General features: G+C 39.0%; 1 protein-coding gene across 1 annotated transcript in view; it reads right to left on the reverse strand.

Moving 5' to 3' along the window:
* Positions 1 to 24881, reverse strand: part of ROS1 (ROS proto-oncogene 1, receptor tyrosine kinase) — a 113819-nt gene that overhangs the window by 74680 nt on the left and 14258 nt on the right. The window contains exons 5-15 of the mRNA XM_089921958.1: positions 20272 to 20332; positions 13363 to 13511; positions 12551 to 12689; positions 9667 to 9868; positions 8655 to 8731; positions 7064 to 7186; positions 6712 to 6896; positions 5868 to 5965; positions 3347 to 3843; positions 1758 to 1970; positions 903 to 1013 (exon numbers count right to left, since the gene is read on the reverse strand). Of these exons, the coding sequence (XP_089778084.1) occupies positions 903 to 1013; positions 1758 to 1970; positions 3347 to 3843; positions 5868 to 5965; positions 6712 to 6896; positions 7064 to 7186; positions 8655 to 8731; positions 9667 to 9868; positions 12551 to 12689; positions 13363 to 13511; positions 20272 to 20332 (1855 nt within the window). The remainder of the gene's footprint in view (positions 1 to 902; positions 1014 to 1757; positions 1971 to 3346; positions 3844 to 5867; positions 5966 to 6711; positions 6897 to 7063; positions 7187 to 8654; positions 8732 to 9666; positions 9869 to 12550; positions 12690 to 13362; positions 13512 to 20271; positions 20333 to 24881) is intronic.

Raw genomic sequence — 24881 nt, forward strand, 5'->3', positions numbered from 1 at the left:
ACTAACATAGATACTCACTAGAACTTCAAGGATCTGTCAAGAATTTTATCCCAAAATCTTAACCCCTGGAACTAGAGAGAGGAACTAATAGTCATTGAGTGTCTCCTCTTTGCCAAACATTGTCTTGGGCACTTTTACCTATTTCACTCAACTCTTAAAACAAAGCTATGAAGTAGAAATCATCCCCATTTTTTTTTCTTTTTTTTTTTTGGCTGTGCCGCGAGGCTTGCGAGATCTCAGTTCCTCAACCAGGGATTAAAGCCAGGCCATGGCAATGAAAGCCCAGACCCCTAACCGTTAGGCCACCAGGGAACTCCCCATCCCCATTTTTGACATGGAGAACCCAAGACTACGTGAAATTATCTATTCTGCCCGAGGTCTCACAGATGAAAAGAGGAGGAGCCCAGATTCAAGCCAACTTCAAAGCATCGTTCTTTCTATTAGTACCACACTGCCTCCTAAGTCCAACTCATTTTGGTCAGAAATGCTGTGGTACTTTTAATAGCCAAACGAAGAGATCTAATAATTAGATAATTATAGAAGATGCCATTAAATAATAAATAAATAATAATAAATTATAGAAGATGCCATTGAAGTAAGGCTGTTAGGCTGTTACTGTGAGACAACATTGAGAAATTAAAATACATGAGAAGTATATCAAAGCCTTCCTGAAATGGGCATAAATCATTAAATAACTACATTTTGTGGAGTAATAAATGGCCCTCCTCCGTGAGAAGAGACATTTTCTTAATAGTGTCACTAAAGTATAGTTCAGTCAATATTTTTTCCTTTCATTATTGACCTAATACTAAAATACGCAATCCTTTTGATTGGTTGAATATCTCAGGAAGTCTTACAAGTAGAAACCTGCCATCCAAGTGTACAGGGAACTTGGTGTTTACCTGATACATTTCCCATATCAGAGGATAGGAATTCTCCTGGGCCAAAGCTATTTAATGGTTTACTCCAAAGCCCATCTTCTTTCACAGCCATGATAAATGGTGGCTCTGCAGCTGTTTGGTTTTAAAAAAACAAATTGAAAGAAATATCACAGAAAACACACTTTTTTTAGGTACACATTTATACGTTAGATTTCCTTCATAAAGTCAATCAGCATTTTGAAAAATACTCTGGAATAATATGAGTAATTGTATCTGCTTAAAAGAATTATCTATCATATTAAACATACTTTCTGATTTTTGTGTAAATAGTTGTAATTGAATGTGAAGAGAAATGTGTAGTGATGTTGCCTCTATAGCAATGTCACGGTCATGGCAGAATTTTTTTTTTTTTTGCTTTAGCTATTGGTGGCCATGGTCCTGTTCAGAGCACCCAGAAGCGACTGCAATAACAACAGTAGTATAAATGAGTCAGTTATCTTTCCATTTTTTTTCAACCAGGAGGATAGAATTCAACATAATTCACAGCCCCTCAGCTTCTCTCGCCAAGAGAGAAGTCAGAGTTCAAGGAGTGCTACTGCTTAGTAAACCATGAGAAAGGAGAAAACCATGAAGAAGAAGAGAATTATATTGTTTGTTAAAAAATATCTTGGACAGTTTAAAATAGCAGGTTAGAAACATAAATATCACACAGTGCTTTATTTGCTTTCCTAATCTCAGATAATAAACACATCCTCAAGGGGTCAACGCACCCTCATTCTAATTTTTTTTACCACATTGAAGGTGAGAAATTTTAAAGGACATAGGGAGGAAAGCTTTTTGTCAGGATCACTCCCTAAATCAAGAATGTTTTCTCACCTGGTACCAGGGTAGTTCCCACTGAGGGCTCTGACCAAGGGCCTGGTCCCTTGGGAGAACTTGCTCTCACAAAAACCTTGTATTTCGTAGCACTCTGAAGGTCGTGTACATTAAGGATGGTCCCACTTATATTAGAGAACACGTGAGTGGTTTCAGGAAAGTCTTGGGTTGATACTTTCACCTCGTAAGTCCAGTTCTGCCAGGCGGAAGGGCCTGATTGGAAGAGTTAAACAATATTACTGACGAGGATGACATCAGCAAGGGCAAACAAAGGACTGTCAGTAAATTTATCTACAGCTTCACCTTGAGTGAAAGGATAATTGGGCCTGTTATCCCATAATCACCAGGGTTAACTTGGTGACATGACTAGGACAGTGGTCATCCCACCCACTCATTTTGTTCCATCAAAGGAGACATCATGCCCAGCAAATCAGAGGCCACTGTTCCCCTGTCAGTGCTGTATGATTGGCTGCATAGAACTGTCGGAGCGGTTTTCTATACAAGCTCCTAATAAACAAATGCTTAATGATGAATCTCTAATATAATTCCCAGTGTTGGTAGAGCATCTCCCTTCTAGAAGCCCAAACAATACAAAAGAATTTTTTTTTTGCTAATTCATTTTCAGCCATCTTTGACATATACAGCAAACAGGCATAATTAACTTAGTCTTAAAGTAAAAAATAGCCAATGTTTCCTAGATACTCTAGGGGACCAGGGGTTGACAAACGGCAGCCCACAGGCCAAATCTGGCCCACTGCCTGTTTTTGTAAATAAAGTTGTACTGGAACACAGCCACAGCTACATATTTACATTTTATCTATGGCTGTTTACATACCACAAGGACAGAGTTGAGTAGCTATGCCAGAATCCATATGACCCACAAAGCTGAAAATATTTACTATCTGGTCCTTCCTTTATAGAAAAAAATTGCCAACAGCTGTGCTAGACACTGTTCTAAGTGTTCTACCTATGCATCTTAATTTGGTCTGTATGACAATCCCATAGAAGTATATAATTAATGTTTTTATTCCAGTAGTGAAAACATGCATGAAGTGGTTAAGTAACTTGCCCAGGTCATTCTGCTAAAAAAGGGCAAGGCCAGCCTTTGAATCCATGCAGGCTGGCTCCAGAGCCCACCTGCATACCCACCACACATGCTGCCTCTCCAGAGAAGAAAATTCAAGTCCAGAGAGTTTTAGGCTCAAATTCATGCAAGATCTCCCTGGATACATAATCTCAACCCAAGTCTCCATCCCCCTGGCTAATGCATTCCCTCAGACTAGAATGTCAGTGCCTGACTCCAAGGAGACACTCAATAAATGCTCCAACCATTCTGTTGGGACATATATGATGAAATATAGAGATTCTCTTAATGCAAAACTGATAAATGTAGAACAAATGTATAAACACGTGTGTGTGTGTGTGTGTGTGTGTGTGTGAAAGAGAGAGAGAGAGCACTAAGTAGTGCTTTGAGTTGATGACTAAATAATCACATATGGGCTCTCAAAGTTGAGTCGCCATGTCAAGCCATTCAAGCTTTCCTCTCCTTGCAGCAAGGCCAGTCTCCAGGCTGGGGACAGGGCACTCACTGGCTCCAATGGCGAGCACAGGGGGCTTCCACTGAACCATGGCCTGGTGTGAGCCGAACAGCACTGAGAGCTGCTGTGGACAGCCCGGCAGCGGGTGTGGCTGGGTGTACAAGCCAAAGATGACCAAGTTGCCAAACCCAGATTCTTCTATGTGACTCAGGTCACATCCCACGATGAACTCATTAAAAGACAGAGAATCCTGTTGGAAAACAGCCTTGCCATCTGTGACCAGGAAGTCGTTGTTTTCACAAGCAAAGCTCTTCACATCAGTAAAGGGGACATGAGGTAGGACAAGGTGGGACATGGAGCCATCCAGAAAGGTTGACATGAAGACTTGGGCGGTGTCATTGAAGTAAATGATTCGCTTGGACTGTGGCTTGATTGCAAAGTCCTTTAATGTGCCACTCTGCACAATACGCACAACTTCTGAGCCCCGACCAGAAGCCACAGGGAGATCGACTCTATAAATGCCGTCTCTCAGAAGATAAAAGAGATACCTGAAACAGGAGCAAAAGAAGCCTGGTGTGATTCAGTGCAAGGGTGAAGGAGCAACAATGCCTCAGCACATTGTTTTATCCTGTTGGGCAATTAGAACCATATATCTCCAGAGTGGATAAGTACAGGGTTTCCCAAGGTGCAAAGTAGTAAAGGTATTTATTAAAGATATGCTCTAGTCATTTAACAAAAAGAGAAGAAAGGTGAGAGAGCTGGGTGTGGGGGGAGGAGGACGGAGGTGAGAGAGAGAAGCAGCAGGGATGGGGGAGAGGGGAGAGCTTTATAATAAGTACAAACTCAGTGAGTGAATAATTCAGTGGTGCAAGATAACAGCATAATGGTAACCTTTTTTAATCAGAAGAATAAACTATTTCATCTGCCTGAAATTCTTCAGGAATACTACATAAAAAGGGTTGCTAAAAGTTTTGATTTTTACAGAAACTCTGTCATTGTATAGGGAGATGATTAGAAGACAGACCCTGGAGCAAGAAGTCAAATACTGATTCCAGCGCAAAACAGCTGATGGTCTTGGGCGGTCGATAAATCAACTTGTGCTTTGCTTTCCTATCTATAAAATCGGGATAATAAAAGTACTACCCCATACGGCTGAACAAGAATTAAATGAATTATTGGAAGTAATGCACTTAGAAGCACATATTAAGTGCCTGATAACTATTACTGAATAATTATTATTATAATTTCTAGTCATGTTTCAAAATCTAAGCACAAATCAGTTTTATCCTAATGGAAGAAAGAGCCACCAAAGACCTCTTTGAGATGTATTTTGAGCGACTGATTTAGTGAGTGAAGTTCATTATCCTCAGAATGAGTCATTTCGTGTAACTGCCAGCAACAAAGTTCATTTCACAGGATCTTAGACTTTTACAAATGAGGAAAATAAGATCCAAAGAGTCCAAAGGACTTGTCCTACATCACAGGGTTTTAAAAAAAAAAAAGAAAAAATCCTGTAATTCAGTAATTCACTCAAGCTTAAAACATTAAAATAAATATCTGGTAAATTATGAAAGAATATGAATAGAAAATCTTGATTTTAAATCAATAATGAGTAAGAAAGTCAATTCGTGAAAGATAAGAAGTGCTATGGGCTATATTTTTTTTCATTCAAAATGAAAACAACTTTATCCCTACAAGAAAGAAAAATGTTTAGTCTTACAAACGTTGGCCTTGCTTATTGGTTACTAACCTGTAATTATCTGATTATATTTAATAAATAATCACCCCAAAATAACTTCCTATGTTTTCATCCTTCACATGTGAGCATGTGGAGATCATGTAATACATTCACAGTGAATAACTCATTTCATCCTCAAAATACCCCAACTGAGTATTATTGTCTTCCCCGAATGGAAGGATAAAGCAAAGGTCATAGACACGAAGTTACTCTCTTGAAGTCCTACTACAATTTAGCATCACAACTGAGCTAAAATGTGTCCATTTCATTTGTGGCAGGGGGAAGCATAGTGATTTGTAATGGCAAATTTTAACTTGTTATTAGCTATCAATTTCAGTTTCCTAAAGTGGATGGTAGCAGTGTTCTTTCTAAACCAGCCTCCTGATAGATGTGAGAACCAGACCAGAAAAATGAACAGGTACTGAATTGCTCAGCAAGAGAAAATGGTGCAATGAAAAGAGGAAAGAGAGGCAGGAAGGGCTTCTCATGGGGGGCATCGAGGGGGAACAAGACCCTGAGTCATGCATAAAATAGTGACATACCCAAGACGAGAACCCAGGCCCCGGAGTCCCAGACAAGAAGTCTTTCCCATAAGCCCATATTTTACTGTGAAGGAGAAAGGAAAAACTACTTACCTAGAGAAGTTGTGGATCAAGTTTGAATGAAATTTCCTCTTGGCTCTATAAGAATGAAAAAAACTTTGCCTGGATTTAATTAAATGTGAAATCAGATACATAGATTGGCTCATCTGGTACTAGGATGTTATTAGCAAGCAAGTTTCCCCAGGATTCTTGCCAAAGGAAGAGAATTCACATTTACAAGGCTAACACTCACCCATTGTATGAATCAGCCACAATTTTTTGAGGTGCAATAATTGACGGAGGAGTAATTTCCTCAATGTTTGAGCAGTTTTCTAAATCACAGACACATACCTAGAGAAGAGTACATCAGTAGAATTAGTGTCTATTCAATTTGGCCAACATGTATTTCTTGAGCAACTGTTCTGTATTTAGAATTTCACTAGTCACAGAGCACTTTTAGAAAACATAAAAAAGCTCTTAAAAGACAATGTTATATCCTATATCCTAATGAGTTTATATCCTCTTGGTATCCGTGAAATATGAGTACGTATTTTCCTGGCTTACAGAGGCACTCAACTATTTTTATTAATATTTAAGCTGCTTCCAAGCTTAGGGGCTTCCAGCCATAGCGATTGTGACCAGCCTGTCCCTTTAAAAGAAGGAAACTTGAAACACAGCAAACTGTGTCTTCTCAAAGATTTGGTAATACAATATTTTCAGAGACCTACGGCAGTTATCTGTGGTTATTATACAATTTACAATGCTTGCAGCTGATTTTGATTATGATTGGCAGTTTTATCTAGTGATAATTCAGGTACCACCACTGTCTTATAGAAGATGAATTATCATTAGTATAAACTCACAGCTCTGAAAAATCACAATAAAGATGATTTAATGGTAGGTCAGGACTAGTACTAGGTAAAGTCTAGACCCTGCTATAGGCTAGATCTATGGTTCGTTGCTAACCCAGTGTCTAAAACATAGTAAACACTCAGTGACTAATTACTGAATGAAAGAATTATGTTTACTTGTAAATATACCAAGATATGCATTAGAGTATCAATATCAAGTTGTTTACTTTAAATTCTCAGACTAACCAGTTGAGCCATGATGAAGTACATTCTCTGATAAAGCCAGTCTATGGAGATGGAAGAAATTAATCCTGAACCACTGTAAAAAATTCTCAGGTCAGACACATCAGACATGTTGGCAGCTCCCTTCACCCATATGAGAGTTCCTTCAGAGAAATAAACAACTTGCTGGTGGACATTAACTGATATTCCTGGAAGAGCCATGCAAAAATACATGTGTGTTATTAGGTAACAACCAGACAAAACACTTGCATGAAAGAGAATTTATTTCTTTAATCCTTAATAAAGGGATTAAAACTGAAGTCAACCTGGATCTTTCTTTTCACACTAAGGAAACATTTTTCTCTATTACACTGACCTGTAATGTTACGGTGTGTAGCACCCGGCTGAAGGCAATGTGCTTCATCTACCAAATGTTTTAAAGATCTCTTTCGTAGAGAAGTTTTCCTGGATAAAAAGAGCCACCGTTCCTCTTCTTGAACTAAAACAACAACACAGTTTCTAGACAGACAGACCAATCATATACACATTGACACAAAAAAGATCAATACCATCCTTCAACACAAGGGGGCTAGCACGTGAAAGAGGCTGGTCAGATTTTCTCTGAAGGCACTGGGGTATTTCAGCTGTAGTACAAATCACATTCTGTGATTGGGATGAGAAGTACAGTGTCAGTCAAGTAGGATTTCTGGGTATGTGCCCCTAAATGCCCTCAAAATATCATCACATGCGGTATCACTGTTCTCAACAGCCCTGCCCAAATAGGAGCTCGGCTTATTATCCTCCACCATAGGAATCTGACTGCTTGGTGGAGGTGGTCCAGCCCAGGCTGGAGTGGGTTGTTGCATAACACACACATATGGACAAACTTTGGTTGTCTCTGTTTTGTCTTTAATTATCTCCCTTTGAGGCAGGAGAAAGGTCCGTAGTAATGAAATGTGAGGACTACAGAACTCTGTTTGACATCCTGTTCAAGTGGAGAGTGATGAAGTGTGCGTTGATGAACACTTTTAGTGTAATTAATAAATGTTATGCAATAATCACGGTAACAACAACCTTAAGCCTGCTCTATATTTAACTCGCCCTTTGGATGCTTCTTGCATAACAAAAATACCTCTCCTTTCCTAGAGTGTAGTAACAGCCCCAAAAAATAAACTAAAGGCTGGTGATGACATTCACTCCCCACTGGCATAGGCGTGTGCAGATTAGAGGACGGGGCAGTCAAGTCAGCAAATGGGGCTCCCATGAAAACGGAGAGCAGACTCCTAGAATTCTGAATCTTTGTGTGTTATTCCAAAGTCTTTTAACTCGCTTCCCCAAAGTATTTCCAGTGCTTCTTAGAGAGCATTTTCTTTTATCATTTTGCTCACGTGGGCATCATGCAGAAAGTATTCAGTCTCTCAAGGCAATTGTTAAAATGCCGAAGTAAAAAAAAAAAGTACTTGCAAAATAATAACAGAAGCCAATTTGGTAGACTGAATATTCAGAATGGTAAAATGTAACTTATTAAGTTTAGATATATTTAAAAACCTTAAGGAAACTGGAAGAAAAAGATATCTGATCTGTGTTAAATGATAATACATAATATAAGGTGGAGGTTAGGGCAGAAACAATATATGTATCCCCTAAGTGTGTAAATAAGAGTCATAATCACTAGTGACTTTAACTGAAACCAGGGGTTTGCTTGAAGCCATTTTTTTAATCCCTAATTTTTTTTTAATTTTTAAATTCCAATGTGGAAACTTTAGATCAAACAACTTACTCCTATTTGTCAAATACTGGGACTCATTTAAAATTGAAAACTTATCAAGTATTCAGAAGACAGTGTCCATTTGGGCAGAACAGTAGGGTCTTGGGGAGCACCAGATGACCCAGGACCTCCAAGATCTGAACCCACCCTTGCCACCCCCTCAGTTCCGTGTAACAGGAGGCGCATCCCCAGTCTCTACCTGCTGGGGATGAAGTGGTAATACTAGATTCTGCTTCCGGCCCCTCACCAACTTCATTTACTGCTGCAACAGAAAACCTATTCCAAAAACGATTTGGAGAGATGTATTTTACATGGCATGGTGTGAACATGAGACAAAAATAGAAGGAGCAATAACATTTCTATTTAAAGGACGATGTGGCAATGCATGTATCTAGTTACTTGGTGCCACTGCTTAGCACTAAAATGACCATCAATCACATCCTTGTTTGCATTCCCCATAGAATAGTTCAGGGTCACAGAGGTCAAAAACTGAACTCTGCTATCTGCATGACCCCCATTCATGCCCTAATTTAAAGAGGTCTTAGTAAATGCTGGAAAAGCTAACAATAATAAAATAATCCCCTTAACAGTTAATACAAAAATACCATTAACAGAATTTTACCTCCTTACTTTTTTCATGTTGGATTAAATGATGAAATGATATTTATGGTGCTTATAATGCCTTTTTTAGCCCATATTTATAAGCCCACATTTATATTTATCTCTGAATACAATAGAAATACTTACAAATGTTTTTGCTCAGGATGGTGTAATCTAATAAGCGTAAAAACTTGAGGAAAACCACAGCAACTTAAACCAACAGCACAAAGCCAATGCGACTTCTCAAAATACATTTAAACTATTTTTTAGCCCTATTTCTTAAATAATATCATGCCTGTAACCCATGCTGGTTACTATTTTTAAATTTTATATTGGAGTATAATTGATTTATAATATTGTGTTAGATTCAGGTCTACAGCAAAGCAACTTAGTTATACATATACATATATCTATTCTTTTTCAGATTCTTTTCCCATATAGGTTAGTACATAGTATAGAGTTCCCTGTGCTGTACAGTAGGTCCTTGTTGGTTATCTATTTTATATATAGTAGTGTGTATATGTTAATCCCAAACTCCTAATTTATCCCTCCCCCCCAACCTTTCCCCTTTGCATGCTAGTTACATTTTTCCTGCACCACTTAATTCTTACCTGTAGGTGGTATTTGGTAGAGTGGAGTAAAACTGGAAACTGGTTCTCTGTGTCCCTGAATCTAACTTTTGATTTTTATTATTCAGCCTTAAGTTATAACCCAAAATAGGTCCACCTGGGAATTGAGGTGGAGCCCAACTGATTTCCACCGTGTCCGGACTGGAGCTTTCAATATTTTTAATGAGAGGAGCAGTTTCAGGAACTGGAAGAGATAATGGTGACATCGTGAGCAGAAAATATACAGTGAAAAATGTAAAAATGTAAATAGGATAGGAAAAAAAGTGTTGTTTTTTTGAAAACAGCATAAATGAAGTATTTTTGTTAATATTCACAGAAGTGATAGAGAGAAGATAGTAATATATCTATGAGCTGCAATTCTTGATCCCTAAATGATACCAGTTAACTACTTTCCTAAGGGACTCTTTCAAATGTTATTTTCCTCACTTCTAATTTATGCAATAAAATTAAATGTGGAAGTATGCAAATAGGATAAATGTTCTAGAAAAAAAGTGGTCAAAAATCTCCAGAGACCTAAACAAGTTGAAACGTGGGATGGAACCAGGTTAGGAAGGAGAAGAGAATCTGTAACAAACTGGAGTCAATGATTAACACAAGTTAAAAGAAGTAAGTCCTGGGGCCTATTCCCTCACTAGAGTGCTGTAGCCGGACTAGTTCCAGCTAAAGATATGGATTTAGATAAGCCTGAATTAGAACAGTCTGCTTCACTTTTGCTGGCATCAGCTCTGCTGACCTAGACTGTACTTTCCTCCCCCAGCTCCCAAGGTCCCCTGGAATCCAGGCTTTCTGTGCCTTAGCAACATCCCTTCCCTTGTGAAGGATGAAAGGAGCATGCATTCTCTAATTAAGCACTCACCCACAGACTTTAGGAGCTACCCAAGTGCCAAAGAACAGAAAGGAAAACAAATGATCTAACAGCCTATCTTCCACCCATGTCTCCACCTGCTTTCCATACCCCCCACGCCCTGAAACCACACCCTTTTATTTCGTCTTTCCATAGAAAGACAGACTGATGTCACTTTGCTCTTCAGTAGTCTCTCTGCCTCGGAACAATTTTGGCAGGTGCTCTGCGTCACCCCTGACCCTTTAGAGTGGGGAGAGAAGGGACAGTTCAGCCCTCGCATTGGCTGCATTTTAAAAAGGCTTTTTAATTGATCTCTCAGCCTTTCTCTGATACAGTTCCTCCCCAACTCTCAGACTGAGCTTTAGCAAACACAAATACCATCACATCACTCCTCTGCTCCATGCACTCAGTCACCCTGGTGAACAGGGAAGTAGGAATCATCTCCCAGTGAATCAGAATCAGGATGTCAGAAAAACTAACTCTTCAGGGTCAGTGCCCAGACAGACATGATCCGCTCCACTTCAAGCATGTAGATGTCACATGGTGAACTGTGATCATTGTCCAAATCTCCCCCACAAAAATCGTCCCTGAAAAGGCTGGTCAGGTTAGGCAAGGTAACCATTCCACCTGATTAAGAAATTATCTTCATAAAGGCCCCAAGTAATACCATCTAAAAATCATATATTTCCCATAGCTAAAAAAGAAAAGAATCATGAAGTGATGGAACATGAAACAGATAACTTTATAAGTTTTGATGTGGCTAAAAAAAGTGAGATAGAATTGAGGCATGAGATGCTATCCATGGAAAAGACCCCCAGTACGAGGACTGGAACACCTGGAGGGTATGTGGGCTTGCATATCCAGAGAAATGCCCGGAAATAGAAAGCAAAATTTGCCTTCTTCATTATTTTGATTTGACTAGCCTTGGGCCCTGGACCACGGTATGTCTCCAGCACTGGAAAATGTTCCAACACTATTGGAGTACATGAGGCATTGCTTTGAATGAAGAAGGATCCACATATTCTACTCGGATCTGGAACATTTCGAATATGACCCTAGGCCAGTGTCTGACCTGAGGTCCCAAGAATAGTCAGGGAATAGTCAGCAGAGGTGCCATACATACCCTAAAATCTGATAAGCAAGAAGAGAGCACTAATCAGAGAAGAGGGAAAATGCCCCAACCAGCTTCATCCGCTATCTAGCTATGCTTCTGTCCAAGGCCTAGTTCACAGTGAGGGTCTCTGCACACAGCTGAATCTCCAGAACGAGGGGTAGGGACATATAACGTCTGGCTTGGAATAAGTCCTCCCACGTCCCCTCAGCTAACTCTAAGGGTGAGAGCACCAGGCAACTCTCCCTGAGTGTCTGCCCCAGGCATTCACCTCCCTAAAAGGCTCTAGGCTTGAATCCTTTTCCTGGTATGGAAGTCACATCTTTGAAAGAAGAAATCAGAAAATGCCCCAATATATGTACTATTTTTAAAAATCATCTCTAATCAAATGTTAAAGTATTATAATAACCTCCCAGCTGATCTCACTACCTCTGTACATTCCAGTCTCTCTCATTCCTTCAATCCATTCCATATGTAGTGGCCAAAATTATCTTTTTAAGGAGTACTCAAAGCAACTACTCCTCTTCTTTAAAACCTTCCATAATTTCTGACTGCTAAGTGAGGCTTATTCTGACCACCTTCTTTAATACACTCCCCATTTCTAAAGGACAGACCCTGCTCAAAACGTTCCTCTTACCATAGCACCCCGTATCTTCCTACTTACAATATACTTTCCTTATTTATTAGGTTTACTGGTTAGAGTATTTCTTCTCCACCAGAATGGGTATTTTTGTTTTGATCACAGGAGTATGGTGAACACCTAGAACAGTATTTGGCACCTAGCTAGGTACTCCATTGTTGGATGGGTCTATTAATGAAGGAATAAATTTATTTCATTGTTTAAAATAAAATGAACTAACCAAAGCTTTGGAACAATTCCTGATTTCTTAAGCAACGTGTGCATGCCATACCTCCATAAGGATGAGTCCTATAACTGGGACTTGGAGGGGAATACAGTTGCAGCTGGGCTGTGAAGATGCAAACCACTCGAAAAATATATTCAGTGAAGGGATGCAAGGGCTCTACCACATAGGAGAGCTTGGACACGGCCTAAATCAACAAGAGATCAAAAATCAGCATTTATGGAATAGCCACCATATATTGTAACTCAAGAGCACAGATTCGTTTGTAGATGATGGATGGCCTTCTGGATATGGAGTGACCCAAGGCCTGCCAGACCAGTTGAAATGGAGGCCTGGAGCTCAGAGCTGAGCCATCCCAACATCAGTCAGCATAATTCACACCAAAATTCTTTCCTTCTTCAAAACTGCAAAATTATGGATTCAATTATATGGCATTTACCTCAATTTTAGTAAATTACCTTTACTTTTCCATGTTAATATACTTGGTGTCTTGGGACTATTTTTCTCTGAGCATGCTTTTGATTTCCTAAAAGGGACCATCCTGGATGACCTCCTTGCCCTCCACCCTAGTTGGAATCATTTTCAATGGGGTGGGCAGATAAAGACCAATGATATAAGTAGTTGGTTACGTGATGCTGTGCTGAAGGAATAATATATATGTCCAATAATAAATTTTCCTTAAAAATAAAAGGTTTAGCATAAAAAGTAGCAGAGATTAAAGTTCATCTAATCCAACCACTCATTTTACGTTTGAATCTTCTCTAGAATGTCTTTTCACCTATAATTATATGTAGTAATTTGGCACTTTTAATAATTTGAAGAAAAAGTCTCCGTTTAGGCACATGGGCAGCAGTTCATACCTCAGTGTAAGTCCAGCTTCCAGGCAGCTGTGCATATTTCCACTGAATGATGTATTTTACTCCAGAGATGTTGGCTGATTTCCATCGTAATGTCACACTGTGGCTTCCAATGGAAGAAGCAAATGGTGCAGTGGGGAGGTCTGTATTTTCTGGGGAGAAAACAAGATTTCATTCACCATGTCCCCTGTCTGTCAAAGCAGGAGAGAGTGTCCCTGCTTCATCTAGTGCCCTTAGCACCCTCTTGCCACAATTATTCACCTGAACAATAACTGATGCACATATTCAAGTGATTTATTTTTTTAAATCAGTTGGTCTGTTTGGCAGCTTTTTTCTCCCATAGAACGCACTTATCTTTTTTTTTTTCTTTTTTTTTTGGCGGTACGCGGGCCTCTCACTGTTGTGGCCTCTCCCATTGCGGAGCACAGGCTCCGGACGTGCAGGCTCAGCGGCCATGGCTCACGGGCCCAGCCACTCCGTGGCATGTGGGATCTTCCCGGACCGGGGCACGAACCCGATAGATTTTGACGATAGATTTTTGACGATTATCGATAGACGATAATTTTTGACGATAGATTTTTTACAAGCAAGCAACATGGAGTGTTCTGAGACTGTCCAGTTTTCTCTTGTGATACCACTTCTATATAGGCTAGAAGGGTGGGTACCAAGGGTGTGTCTGGGGCAACAGAACCATCCACTACCCCAGGACATGTATCTCAAGATATATTTTAATTTTACACGATATGTCTACAGTTGTTGCCCATTTTGTCAACACATTATTTTTATACGTGCAAGTAGTTGTCTGTACTCCAAAGGATTCTATATTCTGCTGTTTTTTATTGTGAAATATTTCATGACTTTTAAACAGTAGCAACATTACAATTGCTACACACAGTTATTGGTGCTACTTCCCAGGCCCTGTGTGAGGGGTTAGAATTCTGAATGGTATGTACCACTGGGATGAAATTATTTTACTTTACTTTTTCTGTTTTCCAAAATCGTGACTAATTTAATGCATTAGCTTGCTTTTTCGCCAGAATTTTTTACTGTGGTAAAATACACATGGCATAAAATTTACTATCTTAACCATTTTTAAGTGTACAGTTCCGTGGTATTAAGTACATTTGTATTCTCGTACAACCATCACGACCGTCCATCTCCAGAACTCTTTTCATCTTGCAAAACTGAAACTAACCGTTAAATAATAACTCCCCATTCCCCCTCTCCCTCCCCCTTCCCTAGGCAACCACCATTCTACTTTGTGTCTCTATAATTTTAAGTACTCTAAATACCTCATATAAGTGGAATCAAACAGTATTTGTCTTATTGTGACTGGCTTGTTTCACTTAGCATAATGTCCTCAAAATTTATTCCTGCTGTGGCATATGTCAGAATTTCCTTCCTTTTTAAGTCTGAATAATATCCCATTGTATGTGTATATTGCATTTTGCTAATCCATTCATCTGTCAGTGGACATTTGGGCTGCTTCCATGTTTTAGCTATTGTGAATTCAATATTTGAGTATAATAGGGGTGTATAAATATCTTTTTGAGACCCTGCTTTCAATTCTTTTGAGTATATACCCCAAAGTGGAATTGCCAGATCATGCAGTAATTCTGTCTTTAATTTTTTGGTTTTTTCCACAGGAGTTATACCATTTTACATCCCCATCAACAGTGCACAGCATTCCAATTTCTCCACATCCTCGTCAACACTTTTACTTTTCTGGGATTTTTTGCTTTTTTTTTTTTTTTCCTTGAAGTGGTATTTCATTGTAGGTTTGATTTGCATTTCTCTAATGATTAGTAATGTTGAGCATCTTTTCATGTGCTCTTTGGCCATTTGTATATCTTCTTTGTAGAAATGTCTAAGTCCTTTGCCCATTTTTTAATTGGATTGTTCGCGGGTTTTGTTGTTGAATTTTAGGAGTTTTCTATATATTCTTGATATTAATCCCTTATCAGATATGTGATTTGCAAATATTTTCTCCTATTCTATTGGTTGCTTTTTTTACTCTGTTGATAGTGTGCTTAAATTTTTTTAATTTTCATGAAGTTCAATTTGTCTATTTTTTCTTTTGTTACCTATGCCTTTCGTGTCATATCCAAATAATCATCGCCAAATCCAATGTTGTGAAGCTTTTGCCCTATGTTTTCTTCTCAGATTTTTATAGTTTCAGGTCTTACATTTAAATCATGGATCCATTTTGAGTTATTTATTTATTTTGGGGGGACTGCATTGGGTCTTTGCTGATGCACACGGGCTTTCTTTAGTTGCGGCGAGCAGGGGCTACTCTTCATTGCGGTGCGTGGGCTTCTCATTGCGGTGGCTTCTCTTGTTGCGGAGCACAGGCTCTAGGCGCATGGGCTTCAGTAGTTGTGGCACGCAGGCTCAGTAGTTGTGGGTCACGGGCTCTAGAGCACAGGCTCAGTAGTTGTGGCGCATGGGCTTGGTTGCTCCGCGGCATGTGGTATCTTCCTGGACCAGGGCTTGAACCCGTGTCCCCTGCATCAGCAGGAGGATTCTTAACCACAGCGCCACTAGGGAAGTCCCAATTTTGAGTTAATTTTTGTATATGATGTTTTATAAGGATCCAACTTAATTCTTTTGTATGTTGACACTCAGTTTTCTCAGGACTATTTGCTGAAAAGACTGCCTTCTCCCCCATTGAATGGTCTTGGCACCCTTGTCAAAAATCATTTAACCAAAAAAAAAAAAATCATTTAACCATATATATAAGGATTTATTTCTGAACTCTCTATTCTAGTCCACTGATCTATATGTCTGTCTTTATGCCAGTAGCACAGTATTTTGATTACTGTAGGTTTGTAGTAAGTTTGAAATCAGGAAGTATGAATCCTCCAGCTTTGTTCTTCTTTTCAGGATTTGGGGTGCTTTGAGATTCCATATAAATTGTAGGATGGGTCTTTCCATCTCATGCAAAAGATCTGCAAAAACATCTTTGGAATTCTGATATGGATTGCATTAAATCTGTAGATTGTTTTGGTAATATTGACATCTTGACAATATACCAGGTCTTTCAACCAATGAATAAGGATGTCTTTCCATTTTTTTGTCTTCTTTAATTTGTTTCAGAAATGTTTTGTAGTTTTCACTTTACAAGTCATTCACCTCCTTGGTTAAGTTAATTTCTAAGTGTTTTTATTCTTTTTGATGCTATTGTAAATGAAACTGTTTTCTTAATTTCCTTTTCAGATGGTTCATTATTAGTGTATAGAAATGCAATTGATTTTCAAGTGTTAATTTTGTATCCTGCTATTTTGCCAAATTTGTTTATTAGTTCTAACATGGTATTTTGTGGTATCTTTAGGGTTTTCTGCATATAAGATCATAATATCTGCAAACTAAGAGAATTTTTACTTCCTCCTTTCAAATTTGGATGGCTTTTATTGGATCCATCAAATTTGGATGCCTTTTTCTTCCCTGATTGCTCTGGCTAGGATATCCAGTACTATATAGAAGTGGCAAAAGCAGGCATCTTTGCCTGAACTTAGAGGATAAGTTTTCTTTTATAGAAAAAGAATCACTACTCTGGTTCAGGAAAGATGGTAAATTTTTTTAAGGAGCTTAAAATGATTAAATACAAACTCCCATGACCTCTTTCCAGTTAAAGGAAAAGTTGACACAATTCTAATCACTATAGATACTGAATCTGAACTAATTAAAGTACATACTACAAAAATACTCTGTGACCCAGAAAAATTAAAGCCACTGTCATCTGAGAGTTTAGCCCCATGGAGTGGCTTCACACAACCCTTCTCTGCTTATTCTTCCATTTAGGGTTCACTTTTGGATACTATAACTATACAGGCAAAGCACAGTTCCATTTTTCCCTTTTTATAGTGTGAGATGCTCAACAGCAGGGATTGGAATAGCTGTGGGATACCTTGAAGAGGAGTCCAGTGATGGAGTGGTCAGCAGAGCAAGGAAGAAGAACCAGGAGACATCAGAAAAGATGTAAGTTAAGAACTGGGCAGAAGGGGCCAGAGTTATATAAGTACAAGTAAATGGAAATTTCATAGCTAAATACACACTTATGTTTCAAAGCCATGGTGATGCATATGGAAAAATAGAGATAAGGTAGGTTTATTCTAAAATATCAAGACAAGAGTGAACCAAATGAGAAGGAGGAAGCTAGGGACTTCCCTGGTGGCACGGTGGTTAAGAATCCGCCTGCCAATGCAGGGGACATGGGTTTGAGCCCTGGTCCGGGAAGATCCCACATGCTGCGGAGCAACTAAGCCCTTGCACCACAACTACTGAGCCTGTGCTCTAGAGCCCGTGAGCCACAACTACTGAGCCCGCATGCCACAGCTGCTGAAGCCTGTGCACCTGGAGTCCGTACTCTGCAACAAGAGAAGCCACCACAATGAGAAACCTGTGCACCGCAATGAAGAGTAACCCCCGCTCGCCACAACTAAAGAAAGCCCACGCGCAGCAGCACCCAATGCAGCCAAAAATAGATAAATAAATGAATAAATTTATAAAAATAAAATTTTTTAAAAAAGGAAGAGAAGCTAAACTGAGCTATATACTACTTTCAATATATAGCAGAGTGGCTAAGAATAGGCTCTGGAATGAGATAACTGGGTTAAAATTCAAGTTACATCCTTCTCTGGCTATGCAGCGCCAAGTAAGTATTTACACTCGTGCCTTATTTTTCTCATCTGTAAAATGAGGAGGATAATAGTGTTTATACCTCTGAGGACAAAAAGAGCTAAAACCTATAAATTACTTAGAACTGTGCCTGACTCATAAATGCCTAATAACTATTTTTATTTCAATATATTTTTAGCTGTTATCATCCCCACCATGAGGAAAAGGGGAGGATGGAGGGTATCTAAAATAAAATAATGTAGCAGATCCGCAGATAAATGGACCAGTACCAGATGTGTTAAAGACAAGCAGTGTCTTAAGTACATGGGTGAAAAGATTCATCAGAACAAACTAAAGATAAGGTCTGTAAGCACAAATGCCACATATGTAAACTTGGTACATCTCAGTTAGTGGTACATAGACAGTGATAGCCAAATGAAAAATATAAAATAAAGCACCGATTACACTTGTACTCTAACAGAACTGTATAATTAAGTTGGTAGTATACTTTTAGAATATGAGAAAAGGATATAAATCAAAGTTTCCCAAACTCTCTCAGTTCTGGCATCTTTAATATATTGGTAATTTTGGGGCTTCCCTGGTGGCGCAGTGGTTGAGAGTCCTCCTGCCGATGCAGGGGACACGGGTTCATGCCCTGGTCCGGAAAGATCCCACATGCCGCGGAGCGGCTGGACCCGTGAGCCATGGCCGCTAAACCTGCAACGTCTGGAGCCTGTGCTCCGCAACGGGAGAGGCCACAGCAGTGAGAGGCCCGCGTACCGCAAATACATATATATATTAGTAATTTTTTCATGACCCACTAGAACAAAAGAATCACCTAAACAGTTCCATTTATTAAGTATTATAACTTGAGTATGCGTGTCCTATCAACTTAGTAGATGATTGGGGAAAAAACACATAAATTGAAAGACAAAATAATATATTTATTTCATCCCTAAATAAAAATAATTGCATACTACTCGGATCTGTGTGCCTACTGGGCACTGCACAACTTCTCAAATATTCTAATCAGACTGGACACCTCCATCCTTATTTCCTGTTCCTCGTTGTATTCCTCATGGTATTTGCTTTTTAACACAGCAACACCAAAAACGCAGGATTGTAAAGATATGATAGCATAGAAAGGAATGTAGTGCAATCCATTGTTTATACCATCAATTACCTCTGGCTAGTAGTTCCTGTGATGTCCAACAGACATCGACTACCCTTGTGTTTCCCTCAATGTTTAAAATGCCCCCACACCTCCCTGTGAGGTAGATGTGATGCCCTGGGGAACCTCAGTGCACAGCTTGGAAACCACAAAATATAAATTTTATCCACTACTAACTCCCACTACACAGAAGGTAAAAAATGTAATACCACTACCCCTCCACAGAAATGTCAAGGAGGGTCTTTTGTGGGACCTTAAAGGGCAGAAGCAAATCAGGATAGGAAGGCAAGATCCACCTTCCAATTTCCATCAGCCACTGAGAGCAAGGAGCAAGCCACTGAAACAAGGACTACAACTTATGGAAGAACCAATCATCTCTTGTTCTGGAAGGAACTGTCTATCTCCCAGTGGGAGGAAACACTGGGGAATTCTGGACAAGTTAGCTGCTAGCATATAGGCTATAATTTATCAAAGCGTTGGTCCTTCAGAAACCACTAGAGAATTAACACACTTGGGCAAAGTCACTTAGAGACACCCAACCTGCTCTGAAATAAGTCAGAGGGAGCTGGAAACCCAAGTTCCCTACTTACTCAAAATTTAACACTGAGAAGGATAACTTCCATACATTGTGCAAATTTCCCAGTGTCTTGTAGGGAGCCATAACTATAGTAGGTACTTGATTGAATAACTGTTAGCTGAGTAATGAAATGTGCATTAAATAAAATACTTCTACACTTTCAGTTCATTAAAACAGTGGCATTTCCTGACATCAAGTTGCTCAGGATTCACATTGGTCTTTCTCGTTAAGACAGAAGTAATTGCATCCACTGAACTGCGGGCAAAATCTCAAGTTCTAAACATGTCATGTGCTGTTTCCTCTATTTTGCTCTGAAAGAAGAGTTTTGCTGAGTCTCTGTCAAAATGGCTTCCACATTTGAAGTTATCGAAAAATATATATATTCAATAATACATATATTCAATTTTATGTATATATATAGATAGATAGATCATACTGAGACATAGAAGTCTAGATATTTTAAGAGGTGGCTCATTACCCCTACATTAGCACAGGTCCCTGGAGTAGTGTAAATTATTTTCAATAACAGTTGGTTGCGTCTGCTTACCTAGCACTTCCTCTTCATATGCACCTTCCCCGCTGCTGCAGCCGACCTCACAGGATTCTCGCTATGGAAGACAGGTAGCATGCCAGTCAGCACAGCCTTTGTACTGCTTTTCTGATAAGCTTCAAGTAAATTTTGAAATATGAATGCCTGATATATAAGCATACATGTATATCAAGTATTTCAGCTGTAATAAGTATTAAGTTCCCATTTGCTAGTGAGATTAGAACAACACTTCTCAATCTTTTTTGACCGCGTCCCAAATTCCAAAATACGTTTAACAAAACAACTTAGTACACACATACATGTTGGGAAAAAAAGATTCTTGAAATGGTATTTTTTTCCCTGTTTTAACAGTTTTATTGAAATATATTTTACATAACCATAAAATTCGCCCATTTAAAGCACATAGTTCAGTGGGTTTTAGTATATTCAAAGATTTGTACAATCATCACTACAATCTAATTTTAGAATATTTTCATCCCAAAAAGGAATCCTGACCTGTGATGCAATCTTATATGTTCTATTCTATGTCATTTTATTGTGACTGTTTATTCAGTAAATTGATTTCATGACCCTCTAATGGGTGACACCCCACAATGTGACAAAATACTGAGCTCAACAATGCAATTATATGTTTGCCATCTTAGTCAAAGGTTTAGTGAGTTAATAACCTAAAGCTCTAGCCTAAAGTTATGCCTATTTATTTTATATATCCATGTCTTCCTTGAAAGATTAAAAATGGACTATAAACTTTATAGTAACTAAACATTTCAATGGTTGTCTTAATGCCAACGTTAAATTTTAAGGTCTACAAAAACCTAATGATGATTAACATGTTTATCTCATTAACAGAAAACAGAGAAAACATTTTGGTGACTGAGAGATAAATTTCCTGCAACTTTTAGCAGGTGCATTAACAATAGTTAATAGTGGGGGGGGGGAACTTGGAGAAAAGGCACACATCGTAAAACTACAACACAATCATGATCAATCTTCCTGCTCTCACTCAGTTTACAATACCTAGGACAACATGCTGTTGTTTCTCATGATAATAGTGGAAACCATGACACAATGCATTTACTCTGAACATCCAGGTAGAGAAGGGCTGTAATTTGCAAATACTTAGCTGTCCCACGTTTGATCTGTGCGCTCAGAGGAAGTGCAGCCTGATAAGCCTAGTTTTGCTTAGTTAAGGATTAATTTAAATACTTCAGTTTGGGCTCAGGATTATTTAACTTAAGGGTTTAGTATACTTTTCACATCTTCTTTGCAGGTTCAGTAAAATACATTCAACACATTCATTAACTGCAGAGAATAAATATACCAAGTGGGAGCAAAATTATTATTAACATAGGATTTTCTTTTCAAGAAAGAAAACTGAGGAAGAAGAAAGGAGATAGAATAATGTTTATCTGGAAATGTAGCTAGTCCTGACCTAAGAGTTTAAATGTTTCGTTTTGTTTACTTTGGTGAAGCTTGTATTTTTTTCCAGCTTTTTTGAGATAAATGATTACCACCAAAGCATTAGCTAACACCTTCATCCCATCATATAATTACCATTTCTTTTTTGTGATAAGAATATTTAAGATCAGCTCTTTAGCTGCATTCAAGTACATAATACAGTGTTATTAGCTGTAATCACCGTGCTGTACATTAGATCCCCAGAACTTGTTAATCTTATAACTAGAAGTTTGTACTCCAAGGAGTTTAAATGTTTTCTCAAGTGGAGGCAAAAGCTATTGATTAGGATTTCCTTCTCTCTCTCTCTCTCTCTCTCTCTCTCTCTCTCTGTGCCTTCCTCTCTCTCTCTCTAATCTAACATTAGACTTCAAATGAAATTATCCACTGTTTCTCAAGCTCAAGTTGCCTGGAGAGAATCTAAAAGAATTCGGATTTAAGAAATTCACAGAATCTGAGCTCACAGCCCCTGGATGGGGCGTTTATACAGCATATTCCAGGCTACTGAGCTGCCATTCCCACTGCAGAAGCCAAGTTCATACTTCCCAGGGGCTGCACCAGTTTGCTGTCTGTTCTCACAGCAGTAAGACCATTTTTATCATCATCCCTCTGGCTCCATGCTTGTGTTTCCCAGACTGGCACACCTGCTGTCGGTGCCTTTTCTTATTCCTGTAGCACAAGAAGGACATGCCCCGCCATCCTCCTGGGATGCCTCTACTGCAGAGTCTCTACACCAATTGTGGCTTCATCTCCTAAAAAATCATTCATTCACTCATCAAAAAATATTTATTGATAACTTTTATATGCCAAGCACTGTTTTATGTTTTAAGGGTATGGCAATGAATAAGACAGGCAAGCTCCCTGACTTCATGGAATTTACATTCTCTTAGAAGGGAAGAGACAATAATGGAGTAACAAACTTAAAAGATAAAATATGCTCAGATATGAAAAGTGCTATGAGGAAAATAAAACAAGTCAAAGACAGACGGCATGACCAGACAGGAAGGGGACTAACTTTAGTGAGGGGACTCAGGAAGAACCATGCAGAGGTGACCCCCAAGGCAAGACCTGAGTGATTAGAAGGAGCTGGCCTTGCAAAAGTCTCGGCAAGGGCAAACACCCTGAGGCAGGCATGTGCCACATATACTCAGAGAAGAGGGAAAGGCCAGTGTGGCCAGTACAGAGCACAAGGAAGAGGGGGTAAGATGAGGCAGGGGCGTCAGCAAACACTGGCAGTCTGTATTTTTTCTCAAATGGCAATGAGAAGCCACAAAGGTTTTTAGAACCTTTTAGATTAGGATAATCTAATTTGTGTTCTTCAGGGATAAGCCACCTTACTTACTAACATCATTTTCCAAGTTATATTTTGCTAAGCTACCAGTTGTAAAACTATTCCCTCCAAGGAACATGTGGGCAGATTCCAAGCTTCCTAGGTTGAAACTTTGATGGTTGAGGAGTTTGATTTCCTAAAGGTGTGAGCAGCTGAGTTTAAAATATCTCTCTTGGGACTTCCCTGGTGGTCCAGTGGCTAAGACTATGTGCTCCCAATGCAGGAGGACCGCGTTCGATCCCTGGTCAGAGAACTAGATCCCACATGTTGCAACTAAGACCCGGTGCAACCAAATTAATTAATTAATTAGTTAAATATCTCTGTGTTTATCTCTACCTCCACCTCTATTGAGCATGTATTACTGTTCAGTTCTACATTACTTAACATATAAAATAGCAAAATATAATAGAAAAGAATAGAATAATTATATATTACAATAGAGAGAAAAGATGTACATTACATAAGCACAGACAACTGGGCAGCATACTGATGAACAGGGAACTACCACACTGGAAACCCAGTCCTGGGCTGCTTCAACGCTTGAGACACTTTAACTCTCTCTAGCTTCCAAACACAATCCTCCAGGGACTGTTTTTTTGGCTGCTTTTATTTTGGTCACATAAGAGAGTTCTCAGGCAGTCTTTTTTTTTTTTAATCTCAATCAGGAAAGAACGTTAATTATCTATTTACATACGGGGCAAATTTTCTTCTCTGTTTTATCTCTTCTTACCCAACTCAATCACCATCCACTCCCAAGGAAAAATCACTCAGGTACAGGGTTGCCGCAGACTATTGAGAAAATATTCCAATTTACTTTTTTCTTTTTACTTTATTTTCCACTCAAAGGAAATTTTTCTATTTTACTAATGAATGACAATCTCTGTTTCTTCCTCAGGCAAGATAGGATAGTTCTGTTCTCTGGTTTCAAGGACATTTTAAATAGAATACAGCATAGATGTTAAAGTGAGAAATAATGCCGTTTCATCATAAATACTTATTGTCAAATAAACTAAAATGAATTCTGAAGGGTATGGAATCCAGGACAGGGAAGTTTAGTTGAAGGAGATTGAGTAGGAAAAGATCAAAATCCCAAGGTCTTTCTGAAGGAAGAAGAAAGTCAAGAGCAGGAGAGGGAGCTCCTAGGGTGAGGGAGACTGGGGGCAGGGATGGCGGGGAGGCATTGATAAGAAGAGACCTGGGCACCAGAGTCTGCACAAGGTCCCTTATTGTCATAGCAGGAAGTAAATTAGTTAAAATTAAAAATTTTAAAAGCTGTGTTTCAAATTGTTGTTGAAAGAGTTCACTGAATAAGGAAGAAAATTGTAACTAAAAGGATCTCTCCCCTTTTTTTTTAACATCTTTATTGGAGTGTAATTGCTTTACAATGGTGTGTTAGTTTCTGCTTTATAACAAAGTGAATCAGCTATACATATACATATGTTCCCATATCTCTTCCCTCTTGCGTCTCCCTCCCACCCTCCCTATCCCTTTGTCACAAAGCACTGAGCTGATCTCCCTGTGTATAGGGATCTCTTCTAATGCACTGTATTAATGATAGTGCATAGGCTTTATGGGGAAGAATTGAAATCAGCAGAGATGAGGGTAGTCCTCCAAGTGCCTTTTCCTCTCTTCCTGCCACCCTCTCCCACCCAGGCTTCAGGAATCAGAACCTTTCAAACCAGATTAGAGTAATATACATGTATATATGTGAATGTGTGTGCGTGCATACACACATCTATATACATTCATATATGCATTTTATGTATGCACATAGATATATAAAGCACAGCAAATACTTATGTCAAAATGGAATTATACAGTC

This window comes from Delphinapterus leucas, chromosome 12, assembly GCF_059928025.1.
Source record: "Delphinapterus leucas isolate spDelLeu-1000000601 "Yukka" chromosome 12, BTC_Dleu_Yukka2, whole genome shotgun sequence".
NCBI classification, from domain to species: Eukaryota; Metazoa; Chordata; class Mammalia; order Artiodactyla; family Monodontidae; genus Delphinapterus; species Delphinapterus leucas.